Source organism: Mytilus trossulus, chromosome 3, assembly GCF_036588685.1.
Source record: "Mytilus trossulus isolate FHL-02 chromosome 3, PNRI_Mtr1.1.1.hap1, whole genome shotgun sequence".
Classification (NCBI taxonomy): domain Eukaryota; kingdom Metazoa; phylum Mollusca; class Bivalvia; order Mytilida; family Mytilidae; genus Mytilus; species Mytilus trossulus.
In genome coordinates this window covers 36815398-36829843 of record NC_086375.1, presented here as the reverse complement: position 1 = coordinate 36829843, position 14446 = coordinate 36815398, and the positions used below count along the sequence as shown (strand labels likewise).

The 14446-nt window shown below is 30.8% G+C and overlaps 1 protein-coding gene across 5 annotated transcripts in view; it reads left to right on the top strand.

Moving 5' to 3' along the window:
• Positions 1–14446, top strand: part of LOC134711374 (uncharacterized) — a 77103-nt gene that overhangs the window by 43668 nt on the left and 18989 nt on the right. For all 5 annotated transcript variants that reach the window (XM_063571929.1, XM_063571930.1, XM_063571931.1 and 2 more), the window contains 2 exons: positions 1909–2109; positions 13317–14256. In XM_063571929.1, coding sequence (XP_063427999.1) covers positions 1909–2109; positions 13317–14256 — 1141 coding nt within the window. The remainder of the gene's footprint in view (positions 1–1908; positions 2110–13316; positions 14257–14446) is intronic.

Below are 14446 nucleotides of genomic sequence, written 5' to 3'. Positions count from 1 at the left end.
GGCTTTAAACTGCTATTGATCAACTTGGTCAATTAACTTGTATGAAGATATTTTTTACTATTTGAAATTATTTTTTTCAAAAAGAATGTTGTTTGTGTTTGTTTTAATTTAGTGGATTTTGCATATAAATGTTCACAGATGCTACACTTATAGTAAAGTACAAAACTGATTGAATATTATAGAATTGTCCAGGTATATTTTGTGTATATCAGTTACAACCTTGCAAGATATTATCCCTCATGTTGACCTTTGAAATATTTCACCTAATATATTATGTAAGTTTCTGATTGATGATCCTTCTTTTTCCCCATAAGAAAAAAATGTTGACTTATAAAAATGAATTGACATCCTTCAGCAGATTTTGCGTTGACATTTTATACACAGATGAGATTTTATATGCCAAATTAGGATTTAGACCTAGATTTCTTGGTTTAGTGAACATGGAATAAAGAAATGTAATTACATGAGTAGGGCATTGTGTCCTAGTAACTCATGTACTTGTTTTTTTCTCAGGTTTTGCATGGTCATTTTCAAAATAGAAATATTAGAAGTTGGATGAGATCCATTTTAAGTGATGAAAAATGCTATTTTTTGCAGCAACCTTCATGATGACCTTTACAACAGACATTGACACACATTTTTGTCCATACATAATTTGGAATACAAAATAGATTCATCTCTTAATCCAACTTGTCCTGACAATTGTTTTTTATTGATTATATTATTGTTGATGAATTAGTTGTACTTTTTAACCTATGTCATTTCTTTGCAACTTCAATATATCACGGGAAATGCTTCGGAAATCATTACAATATTTGTTGGGAATCAGCGGGATCTTCATTAATTTTTCTTATATACGATTTACTTATAAACAAAGTCAGAATTGCAGGCTGTGATTTTGAATAAAAAGCTTTTCATGACTTTCTGTTTTGAAGTACAATAAAACATAGAAGGGACTGTGATCTTTCTATTTTGCATCATATTACAATAAAAAATAGAATTAGTTAAAATGACTTGAAATAATACTTTATTTGCATTTCAAAGACAGAATTGTGACCAAAGACAATAATATTTTAGATTAATTCTTTATATAATCATTGATTGAAAGTAAAGCCTAGTAGGTAATATTAAAGTCTATGAAATCACAAGAGAAATACAATATCTGGACTAAAGTATATCTACTTCTGTTTGTGTTAAATTGAATGTATATAATTCAGTGATCTACATAGAGTTTCTAAGAAAATTCAGATAAAAAATTGAGCTTTTGAATTTGTATCTCAAAACCAAGCTGAATACAATAGCAAACTGCATGGATCTATCTTTATTTTTCTATAATGTTGGTGTTGAGGACATTGTTAATTAGAAAGGTCTAGATTTATAAATATAGTTTTTTCCAGAATATTAGTACAACTTCTCTTTAATATAAAGTCAATTTTTCAGTTTTATTTACATTTAATTGTTTGTGTGTATTAGACTGAGAGACAAAAAATATCAACATTTATATTTTTTAACATTCAGTTTGACTGAGAAACAAACTGAATTGAAGAGATTGTAAAAATCACTCAATCATATCATTGGATTAAAACACTATCAATCTATACCAGTCACTTATTAAGCTATTAAACAATCAAATAGGAATTCCCTTTCTTAGAATCTTAAGGCATCAAAGCAATGGAAAGTCAACCAACCATGTGGCATTATTTTCATTTATGGGGATGGGTTTTTCTTGTTGTTGCTGGCGGTACAGTGACCCTTTATGGAATTTGGTTTCTTTGTGTAGAGTTGTTTCATATGGCAATTATACCACATATTTTTTACCTATTGTTCTTCAGATTCTGAGATGGAAAAGTACAAAAATGTTATGTGATATGAAATTATTTTTAAAAATTTCTTTCTTTTTAATTCCAGGTGCTCCAGAAAGACATAGAATCCAGGTCCAGGAATATCAATGCAGTACTAAAACTTAGTGACAGATTACAAGATGAACTTGAAGAAGATTTGCTTCAACACGCACAAGCTGCCCAACAGATACAGCGACGATGGCATGGAGTCTGGCTCCAGTCATTAGAATCACAATGTAGACTGGAAAATGCCTTGAAAGCTAAAAAGGTAGTCTTTACTCAAGAAGGAGAATGATTGAAAAGTTATTCTTTTTATTGCTAAAAAGAAGACTTTTTAAAATGCTGACGCTAAAATGAAAAATATATTGAAAGCTCACACTTCACTTCAGAAATTATTTTAGAGATCTCTAACAATTTCTTAAACTTGACACTTGACTGTAAACGGTGATAAACTGTTCCAACAACATAAAATAATAGTAAAAACATATGAAATACTTGAAGAACTGTATAAGGAACAACTGAAAATGCTTTGAAAAAAAACCTTTTGAAGAAATTGATTGTTTGAAAAATGGGATAGTTAGAAACAATTAGTTCAAAACTCCAAAGAACCATAAATAGTGATTAAATTTTCATGACAAATTTTTAACAAACAGAATATAAAGAAATCATAAAAGGAAAATGACTTTTACACAATCCCACTTGGAGAGGTAAACAATTTACAGAAAACATATAAAGAGGGCTAAAAAGTAACCTAAAAGACTAAATAAAAATAGCTTTGTGACTCTAAATTTGGTTTACCTTGGTTGTCAAGAAATTTAAGCATACGTTCAGATATGTTTTCACGCAAATTTGTGATTATCTTTATACAAGCTTATCAAATACTTGACAAAGTTGAAAAAAAGGTTAAAAGCATAGTATACAATTGATGATTGTTTAAATGGTCTGTTTATTTTTAGTGTGTATGGTTATCTTAAAAATAGTCCAAGTCATAGCTTGACACCAACGAAAACAGAGATAGCATAGCAGGACTTTGGACTGAAGCCAAAGTGATATTTTTTCTAGATTTATTACCATTAGCTATCATATTTTGTTTTTCCATTTTAAAGTTTTTTGTATTGATAAATCGGATTAATGGAATTTCATTTTGTCGCTATCACTAGCAACCATGCTTATATTTCTGATTAACTCAGTTAGGGAAAAAGTGATATTTTTTTCAAGATTTATCACCATAAGCTACCATAATTTTGCTATTCCATTTTAAAGTTTTTTGTATGGATAAATACGATTAAAGGAATTTTATTTATTGCTATCACTAGCAACCATGTTTATATTTCTGATTAACTCATTTAGGGAAAATTGACATAACTTGTATCACACATTATGCGATGCTATTTGCTCACGATGAAACATAATCATACATGGCAATATCTCATTATAAAGAAATTTTACCGACGAATCAATTATTCTCTTTGTAGTTTATTGTGGAAAAATTATATATCAAAGTCGCTACAAAACAACAAAGGTTCACTTCATGTTGGGATAAAACGACCAAGATATAGCTCGCATCAGGATGTCGCTTGTGACTTTGATTACCTGAGCGAGACTTTTTAATATCGTTGATGATCTTGATAGTATGACGCTGTCTCGTTCTGAGTTGTGTAACGCTATTATTTAACTATATCTAGAGTTCAAAGGAATTGAGTTATAATTAATTGAAGAGGTCTAGTTCTTAGCAGTAATAAATAAATGATACAAACTTGGTAAATAAAGCACATAGATTGTCTCAGGGCAAAATCAATAAAAGTTAAGTCAACTTATCTAATATAATGGTGGGCTGATGATAGGTGAGGAAGATTGACACCTCGGTTTATTTAAATAAAATTTGAATCTTAAATGAGATGTTTATGGTTCAAATTAAGTTGTTATGACACAGCCAAATGATTATTATTCTATTGAAGCCATTTAAACTGTTCAAGGCGTAACTGAAATTTGATTCTTTGATTTTTATTGCATTTGAAAAATGAGGAAATAAAAGTATAAATATGTTCACTTGAAAATCAGTTAGGAATAGATAAATAAATTGACTTATATTTTTCTGAGTGAGTTTAATTTAAAATGCATTAGATCTTCTATATGGGTAAAATATGTAAAACAACTGATATCATCTTTGTTTCCTTTGATATTTGTTTTTAAACTAGACATTTATACATTGTAATAAAAATACAACATTTATTTCAAGTATTACATGTACTTTGAATTAAATAAACATAATGTTATAACAAAAATACCACATTAGTTACAAATAGAAAAACAACATTTATTTCAAATATTACTCAAATGCAACATTATAAAAGGAATACAACGTTGGTAACAAATCTATAACATTGAATTTAAAATATCCTATAATGATTGCAAATATTACATTGTAATCAAAATACTACATTTATTTCAATTATTACATTGTAATAAAAATGCATTTATTTCAATTACTACATTGTAATACAAATGCATTTATTTCAATTATTACATTGTAATAAAAATACATTTATTTCAATTATTACATTGTAATAAAAATACATTTATTTCAAGTATAACATTGTAATAAAAATACTACATTTATTTCTACTATGACTTTGAACAGAGTGTCAAATTGTAATAGAAATATCTCATTGATTGCATTCAATACCACAATGATTTCTACCTAATACAAAAGTGTTATAAGAATTCAACATGAATGCCTGGTATAAGAAATTTAATAAAATTTTAGGTCAATAAAACCTATTATTTAAGAAATTTATTCTGCTCTCTTCTGCATCAGTCAAATATTAAAATATTTTATTTTAATGGAGTCTTGTTCCTAACCCATGTACATAAAGAGAAAATAGAGTTACTGTAAACGGTGAATTTCTTCAGTAGAATTATGTCTTTTTTTTATACGACCGCAAATTTTGAAAAAATTTTCGTCGTATATTGCTATCACGTTGGCGTCGTCGTCGTCGTCGTCGTCGTCGTCGTCGTCGTCGTCGTCGTCGTCGTCGTCCGAATACTTTTAGTTTTCGCACTCTAACTTTAGTAAAAGTGAATAGAAATCTATGAAATTTTAACACAAGGTTTATGACCATAAAAGGAAGGCTGGTATTGATTTTGGGAGTTTTGGTCCCACCATTTTAGGAATTAGGGGCCAAAAAGGGCCCAAATAAGCATTTTTTAGGTTTTCGCACTATAACTTTAGTTTAAGTTAATAGAAATCTATGAAATTTTGACACAAGGTTTATGACCACAAAAGAAAGGTTGGGATTGATTTTGGGAGTTTTAGTTTCAACAGTTTAGGAATTAGGGGCCAAAAAAGGGCCCAAATAAGCATTATTCTTGGTTTTCACACAATAACTTTAGTTTAAGTAAATAGAAATCAATGAAATTTAAACACAATGTTTTTGACCACAAAAGGAAGGTTGGTATTGATTTTGGGAGTTTAGGTCCCAACAGTTTAGGAAAAAGGGGCCAAAAAGGGACCCAAATAAGCATTTTTCTTGGTTTTTGCACCATAACGTTAGTATAAGTAAATAGAAATCTATGAAATTTAAACACAAGGTTTATGACTATAAAAGGAAGGTTGGTATTGATTTTTGGAGTTTTGGTCCCAACAGTTAAGGAAAAAGGGGCCCAAAGGGTCCAAAATTAAACTTTGTTTGATTTCATCAAAATTGAATAATTGGGGTTCTTTAATATGCCGAATCTAACTGTGTATGTAGATTCTTTATTTTTGGTCCCATTTTCAAATTGGTCTACATTAAGGTCCAAAGGGTCCAAAATTAAACTTAGTTTGATTTTAACAAAAATTGAAACCTTGGGGTTCTTTGATATGCTGAATCTAAAAATGTACTTAGATTTTTGATTATTGGCCCAGTTTTCAAGTTGGCCCAAATCGAGGTCCAAAATTAAACATTGTTTGATTTCATCAAAAATTGAATAATTGGGGTTCTTTGATATGCCAAATCTAACTGTGTATGTAGATTCTTAATTTTTGGTCCAGTTTTAAAATTGGTCTAAATTAAAGTGCAAAGGGTCCAAAATTAAACTAAGTTTGATTTTAACAAAAATTAAATTCTTGGGCCTCTTTGATATGCTGAATCTAAACATGTACTTAGATTTTTGATTATGGGCCCAGTTTTCAAGTTGGTCCAAATCAGGATCTAAAATTATTATATTAAGTATTATGCAATAGCAAGTCTTTTCAATTGCACAGTATTGTGCAATGGCAAGAAATATCTTATTTCACAATATTGTGAAATAGCAATTTTTTTTTAATTAAGAGTTATCTTTCTTTGTCCAGTATAGTAAGCAAGAAATATCTGCAAGCATTTTTTTTAATTGGAGTTATCTTTCTTTGTCCAGAATTAACTTAAATCTTTGTTATATACAATATACAATGTATATTCACTTTTTACTACCAACTGATAAATTTAAATAATCTTTACCATTCAGTGATAACAAGCAGTTTTTTTACATCTTAATATTTTATGATGTATTTCAATGAGTAGTAATTTGTTGCAAACTCCATTAGAATATTTTAATTGAAATTAGTTTTGGAATAAGGGAAAGGGGGATGTGATTAAAAAATTGGGTTCAATTTTTCTCATTTGAAATTTCATAAATAAAAAGAAAATTTCTTCAAACATTTTCTGAGAGGATTAATATTCAACAGCATAGTGAATTGCTCTAAGAGAAAACAAAAATTTTAAGTTCATTTGAATACATTCATTCTGTGTCAGAAACCTATGCTGTGTCAACTATTTAATCACAATCCAAATTTAGAGCGGAATCCAGCTTGAATGTTGTGTCCATACTTGCCCCAACCGTTCAGGGTTCAACCTCTGCGGTCGTATAAAGCTACGCCCTGCGGAGCATCTGGTTAAATCAAGTTCTTAACTGTGTAAGGTATTGACAAAGAATATAAAGAAAGGGAGAAAATTTAATAAGAATTGAATGATAAATGAAGAAGTAATTTTAAATAAGGAGACAAGAAAGTATTTACTTTAGAGAACAGAAATCAATGATTACAATCATTTGCTGTGTTATTTCTTCAGGGATACATCAATTTTTATTTAGGAAACCGAAACTGGGTCAAATTAGTATTTACTATACCACAAAATTGGGTCAAAGGGTATCTGTTTAGGATGTATTTTTAGTTGTTGCAAGCTTTCTTTTTATGAATGAAATTGTTGCTTGGAGATAAAAATATGACCTTAAAAATAATCTTTTTTCTTGTGTTAAAATAACTAGTTCGATATTTTTTTATGGATACCCTGAATTCATTAAGCTTTTCAAAAACATATAATCAAATTGCTGAAAGACCCCCCTCCTAAATTATTTAAAACTATCATTCCGCATTGACAATAAAATCTTGGTGTAAATTAAACACAAGCGTTCTGGCTAACGCCCTCAAGGTATATCTAATACATAAAAACTTTGGATTATGGAAAAGTTCTATAAAGTACTTTAGCAAATAAGGTTTACATCGAATATCGATTACATTAGTCAACTAAAAAAAGATATTATAAATTGGATAAAAGGATAAATTGATCAATCTTGCAGGTAAGAATTGAATCCCCAAGCTGTTGAAGTGATTTCTATGTCATATGCTCGTGGCCGGTACCACGTATGCAGGTAGTCCCACAGTACTTTGCAAATAGAGAAATCATGTCCCCTCTTGGCTTAATCAATGATGGATGCAAGAAAAAAGTGCATTTTACGTAATATTCTGTTTAATCAATGAATTAATGCACAATCTGCAGAAGTCCAGGTAAATTGACTTTCAGGTGATCTCTTTGTATTCTCTCGGTGATATCCAGGTATGAAGCACGTTAGGATTTTATCAATTTCTTGTGAATTAATGGAGACTAAGTTTAACATTTATCACTTAAACTGAATTGAGCTGAGCATTTTGGATACTTTGTTTAGAGTTTTAGGATTTTAATTCAGACGTGTGAGTTCCTTACAATTCTTTTTTAAAACTTGATGTCAAATAGTTTGCAATGACTTTATGGTAATTGATTGAGTAGTTTGCACTCTGATTTCTTGTTCCGTTTCCAGGAAGTTGTAATTTTTATACAACTTTCACGTTTTAAAACATTAAAATAAATGTGATAAGAATTTGTTTAAAAGGTGTTTCAACTGAAGTGAATCTAATTTTTAGAAAGTTTGAAGTAGCAAACAAAACTTTTTGGCTGTAATATTTTAGAAACTATTATCTTTGGAAATTAAACACGAATGATTCATTATAAAAACATTGTCTCCATTAGATTTGGTCTTGACAGACACAATGAAATTGCTGCCATTTAGGCAGACAACAAATTTGAATCTGTCCATTTCTACCTACAGTGCTACTTAGAGGTTAATTTAAAAGTTACAAAGTGCTCTTAGGCCATACAAATTATAGATGTTGAAAAAGAAGTTTAATAGTGATCTTAGGCCAAGATAAAAAAAAATGTCAAAATTCGGGTTACAAACGGGAAGTATGAATAGTCAGTCAGTTGGATATTTGTCTTCAAAATTGTGTCTTTTTCAAAAGGATCATTTCATTTATAATGTAGATATTAAAATGAACCTTATTTCAAGTTCAACTTTCCAAATGCATTTCAGAATTTCCTTTGTTGATTGCTAAATTAGGATTTTTTTTCTACATGTATATCATGTATAATGGACAGAAAAAGGCCTAAATCCATATGCTGTCATCAAATTCTTACATTAATTTTGATTTTCATGCAGGAGATAACGTAACATTCAAACATTTTCTTGAAAATGGCCCATATTTTTAGCTCACCTGACCTGAAAGGTCAAGTGAGCTTTTCTCATCACTTGGCGTCCGTCGTCCGTCGTCCGTCGTCCGTAAACTTTTCCAAAACCTTCTCCTCTGAAACTACTTGGCCAAATTTAACCAAACTTGGCCACAATCATCCTTGGGGTATCTAGTTTAAAAAATGTGTCCGGTGACCTGGCCATCCAACCAAGATGGCCGCCATGGCTAAAAATAGAACATAGGGGTAAAATGTATATTTTGGCTTATATCTTTGAAACCAAAACATTTAGAGCAAATCTGACATGGGGTAAAATTGTTGATCAGGTCAAGATCTATCTGCCCTGAAATTTTCAGACGAATCGGACAACCTGTTGTTGGGTTGCTGCCCCTGAATTGGTTATTTTAAGGAAATTTTGCAGTTTTTATACGACCGCAAATTTTGAAAAAATTTTCGTCGTATATTGCTATCACGTTGGCGTCGTCGTCGTCGTCGTCGTCGTCGTCGTCGTCGTCGTCATCGTCGTCGTCGTCGTCGTCCGAATACTTTTAGTTTTCGCACTCTAACTTTAGTAAAAGTGAATATAAATCTATAAAATTTTATCACAAGGTTTATGACCACAAAAGGAAGGTTGGTATTGATTTTGGGAGTTTTGGTCCCAACATCTTAGGAATTAGGGGCCAAAAAGGGCCCAAATAAGCATTTTCTTGGTTTTCGCACTATAACTTTAGTTTAAGTTAATAGAAATCTATGAAATTTTGACACAAGGTTTATGACCACAAAAGAAAGGTTGGGATTGATTTTGGGAGTTTTGGTTTCAACAGAGTAGGAATTAGGGGCCACAAAAGGGCCCAAATAAGCATTATTCTTGGTTTTCGCACAATAACTTTAGTTTAAGTAAATAGAAAATAATGAAATTTAAACACAATGTTTATGACCACAAAAGGAAGGTTGGTATTGATTTTGGGAGTTTAGGTCACAACAGTTTAGGAATTAGGGGCCAAAAAGGGACCCAAATAAGCATTTTTCTTGGTTTTCACACCATAACTTTAGTATAAGTAAATAGAAATCTATGAAATTTTAACACAAGGTTTATGACCATAAAAGGAAGGTTGGTAATGATTTTGGGAGTTTTGGTCCCAACAGTTTAGGAATAAGGGGCCCAAAGGGTCCAAAATTAAACTTTGTTTGATTTCATCAAAATTGAATAATTGGGGTTCTTTGATATGCCGAATCTAACTGTGTATGTAGATTTTTAACATTTTGTTCCTTTTTCAAATTGGTCTACATTAAGGTCCAAAGGGTCCAAAATTAAACTTCGTTTGATTTTGACAAAAAATTAATCGTTTGGGTTCTTTGATATGCTGAATCTAAAAATGTACTTAGATTCTTGATTATTGGCCCAGTTTTCAAGTTGGTCCAAATCGGGGTCCAAAATTAAACTTTGTTTGATTTCATCAAAAATTGAATAAATGGGGTTCTTTGATATGCCAAATCTAACTGTGTATGTAGATTCCTCATTTTTGGTCTTGTTTTCAAATTGGTCTACATTAAAGTCCAAAGGGTCCAAAATTAAACTTAGTTTGATTTTAACAAAAATTGAAATCTTGGGGTTCTTTGATATGCTGAATCCAAACATGTACTTAGATGTTTGATTATGGGCCCAGTTTTCAAGTTGGTCCAAATCAGGATCTAAAATTATTATATTAAGTTTTGTGCAATAGCAAGTCTTTTCAATTGCACAGTATTGCGCAATGGCAAGAAATATCTTATTGCAAAATATTGTGAAATAGCAATTTTGTTTTTAATTAGAGTTATCTTTCTTTGTACAGAATAGTAAGCTAGAAATATCTAATTGTAAGATTTTTTTTATTTGGAGTTATCTTTCTTTGTCCAGAATCAACTTAAATCTTTGTTATATATACAATATACAATGTATATTCACTTTTTACTACCAACTGATAAATTAAAATAATCTTTACCATTCAGTGATAACAAGCACTTTTTTTACATCTTAATATTTTATGATGTATTTAAATGAGTAGTTATTGTTGCAAACTCCATTAGAAATTTTAATTGAGATTAGTTTTGGAATAAGGGAAAGGGGGATGTGATTAAAAAAATTTGGTTCAATTATCTCATTTGAAATTTCATAAATAAAAAGAAAATTTCTTCAAACATTTTTTTGAGAGGATTAATATTCAACAGCATAGTGAATTGCTCTAAGAGAAAACAAAAAAATTAAGTTCATTAGAACACATTCATTCTGTGTCAGAAACCTATGCTGTGTCAACTATTTAATCACAATCCAAATTTAGAGCTGAATCCAGCTTGAATGTTGTGTCCATACTTGCCCCCAACCGTTCAGGGTTCAACCTCTGCGGTCGTATAAAGCTTCGCCCTGCGGAGCATCTGGTTGGTTATTATCTTGAATACTATTATAGATAAAGATAAACTGTAAACAGCAATAATGTTCAGCAAAGTATGACCTACAAATAAGTCAACATGACCAAAATTGTCAGTCAACCCCTTAAGGAGTTATTGCCCTTTATAGTCAATTTTTAACAACTTTTCGTTATATTTTGTAACATGTACAAAAATCTTCTTCTCTGAAACTACAAGGCTAAATTTAACCAAACTTGGCCACAATTATCATTGTGGTATATAGTTTAAAAAATGTGTCTGATGACCCCGCCTTCCAAACAAAATGGCCGACATGACTAAAATTAGAACATAGTTGTAAAATGCAGTTTTTGATTTATATCTTTGAAACTAAGACGTTAAGGGCAAAATTTTTAAGATTTAAATGTACATCAGAATAAGATCTATCCCCTCACAAATTTTCAGATGAATCCAACAACTCGTTATTGGGTTGCTGCCCTAAAATTGGTAATTTTAAGGAAATTTTGCAGTTTTTGGTTATTATCTTGAATACTTTTATAGATAGAGATAAACTGTCAACAGCAATAATGTTCAGCAAAGTAAGATCTACAAATAAGTCAACATGATCAAATTATTAGAGGACCCCTTAAGGAGTTATTGCCCTTTATAGTCAATATTGAACATTTTTTCGTCATTTTTATAACTTGTACAAAAATCTTCGTTCCTAAAACAATGGGCCAAATTTAACCAAACTATGCCACAATCATTACTAGGGTATCTATTCTTAAAAAGTGTCTAATGACCCCACCTACCAACCAAGATGACCGACATCAGTAAATACAGTAACAGGTGAGCGACACAGGCTCTTGAGAGCCTCTAGTTTTAATTTTAAGGTCAGCAATCATAAAAACTTAATATTTTGGTAATCATGGTAATCAGAAAAAAACCATGTTTTGCATTATTAAAAAGGTCAATTGTTATTCTCTTGCAATTCACACAAGTACCTCAATACTTTACCATGTTAAACCTCATGTGCATTTCATGCCAGACGGCATTACATCAACTGTAAATATCGCACATGCATATAATAAAGTTGTGTTCGATATACCTTTAGGCGCTAAAAACAAATATTGCATCAGAAATAGAAAATATTACACAGATGCAGAAAATTGGATTAGATTAATCAATATTAAACAAATATTTAAATAAACTTAAAGGCTCTGAGCTTAAATTATGTATAACTTAGTACTTAAAAATGAAATAATAATTTTCATGCTTAATTTATAGGGTATACTTCTATTTCCAAATTTATGTAATGTTCTCATAGAAACAGCGGTAAATATATACTCCCGTATATGGCTGTGTCAGTTACATATAAAACTTTGTATAAATAATATCATACTGTATGACATGTCTCAAATCCTGGGAGATTGGGTTGAAAATGTTCAAGGACAAGTACAAAAACACCCATAAAATCTTCTGATGTAAATTTAATGTCTAAATTGGACTTGATCAAAAGGACGTAACATTTTTCTGATATTAAAAACATGAAAAATTATTTGCATCAGTTATACCTGGATTTTAAGTGTTATTATAAAATTTTCAATCAAAACTTAACAAAATGGAAAGTTCACAGTTCATGCTTCAGTGATGTTTCCATGGATACTAAATGGTTCTTTACCTTTCAAAGAACAGAGAGTCTTACAAGTTTAATAATAAATGTGGGAATGATGCTGGAAGCTATAATGGTTTTTATTTTCTCTTTGTTAACTTTCTTCTTTGTTCCTTAACGTAATAATTTATATTAAAAGACTTATCAGCTTTTTTATGATGTCCAGATTAAATCATTACGTTGAATAATAAAAATTGTAATTATGACTTTCTCTCTGATGGGAATTGATTTTTACACCTTTGTCAAGTTTAATTTGTAGATTAAGTATTGAGAAGGATTTTTTTCAAGACTGAAGTAATTTTGTTTTGTTATTAAAAATGAAAATATGTATCAGTGCATCTTAAAGGATATAGTATATCCTGGTTAGCATTATACTGTTATGAATTATCTTATAAAGATGAAGATATATTCATGAATGTATGAGTTTATATAGTTCAGCAGGGCTAAAAGTAATTTGATGCTTGGAGAAAAAGCTCATAAGGCCAAATCTCATTATTAACAGATAGTTTAAACTTGATTTTGGTATGCTAAAAAACCTTGTTTACAAAATTGAGATTTTTTTTCATCAAATATATTTAATTTTACAAGGTGCATGTTTTAATGTATTTATTTTTTTAATTTCAGAAACCATTTTCATCAGCATCATTCTTATCAGGTTGGATACCACAAAATTCTGGATGGGAAAAATTTGGATCCAGTCCTCTCACTGATGATAGTTTCACTGTGAATAATCGTTGTGCCGATTTTGTTGAATCTCCCCTTGCAGAAGATAGCGATCAAAAGGATAGTAGTACATGTGTTGAAGAGACTGACATTAACTGTGGCCTTTCTCATGCCTCCGGGGACTTCAGCGGAAAAGACAGTGCAGTCGTCAGTGAAGTGGAGTTTAAAATGTCATCGGAATGCAGCGATTCTGACCTAGAAATGCTGAGAAGGAACAAACACAGACTTGAGAGCCGAGACATTGGTTATAGCAGTGGTACCTCTGTATCCCCTATCAATACTGGTCACACCAGTACAGAATCTGATTGTGATGATATTCGTAAACTGATTGAAAAGGTTGACACACTTGTTGGTGAAAAATTACCAACCAGTGAAAATAAGTCTCCCAAAAGAGAAAGGAGATCTCCTGTAAAGAGGAAATCTGAATCTCCTCCGAAGATAATTGAGATCAGTTCATGTGATGCAAGTAGCGAGGATAGTGATGAAGGCGCTGATGAGTTCTCCACAGCAACAGATGATCAGGAAATATTGTGTGATAGCGTATTGGGGCTGGATTTCAATTCCGATGCTTCATTGTCACCCACAACTCTCCCTAGGTTCCACGACACATCAAAACTGAAAAAGCGAAAACAACGAAAAGATAGACCATGGAGCGTGATTCAGTTCAGTGATGTTAGTGATAAAGAGGTTGTGACACTGTCCAAATCAGAGACGTCAATAAATACATTGGAATATGAAACTCCAAAACAGTTCCGTTCATCGACTTTGCCCAAATGTGGTGTTAAGAGAAAACTGTATGATACTACACCACGTGTGGAAGTTACTGATCCAGAAACTGAAGGTATGAAACTTAACTATTAATTTTGATTTTGAGAGATCTTTGAGATTAAGAATCAAAACTTGTAACGCGCCAAAAAGAATTTTATTTTGCCATTTTTACACCCAGCATTCATCATGGATTGGAGAAGTCTCTCCCCTTAAAAAAATATTGAATTTAAGTTGAATTCTACACAGGTCATTTTTAAAATATT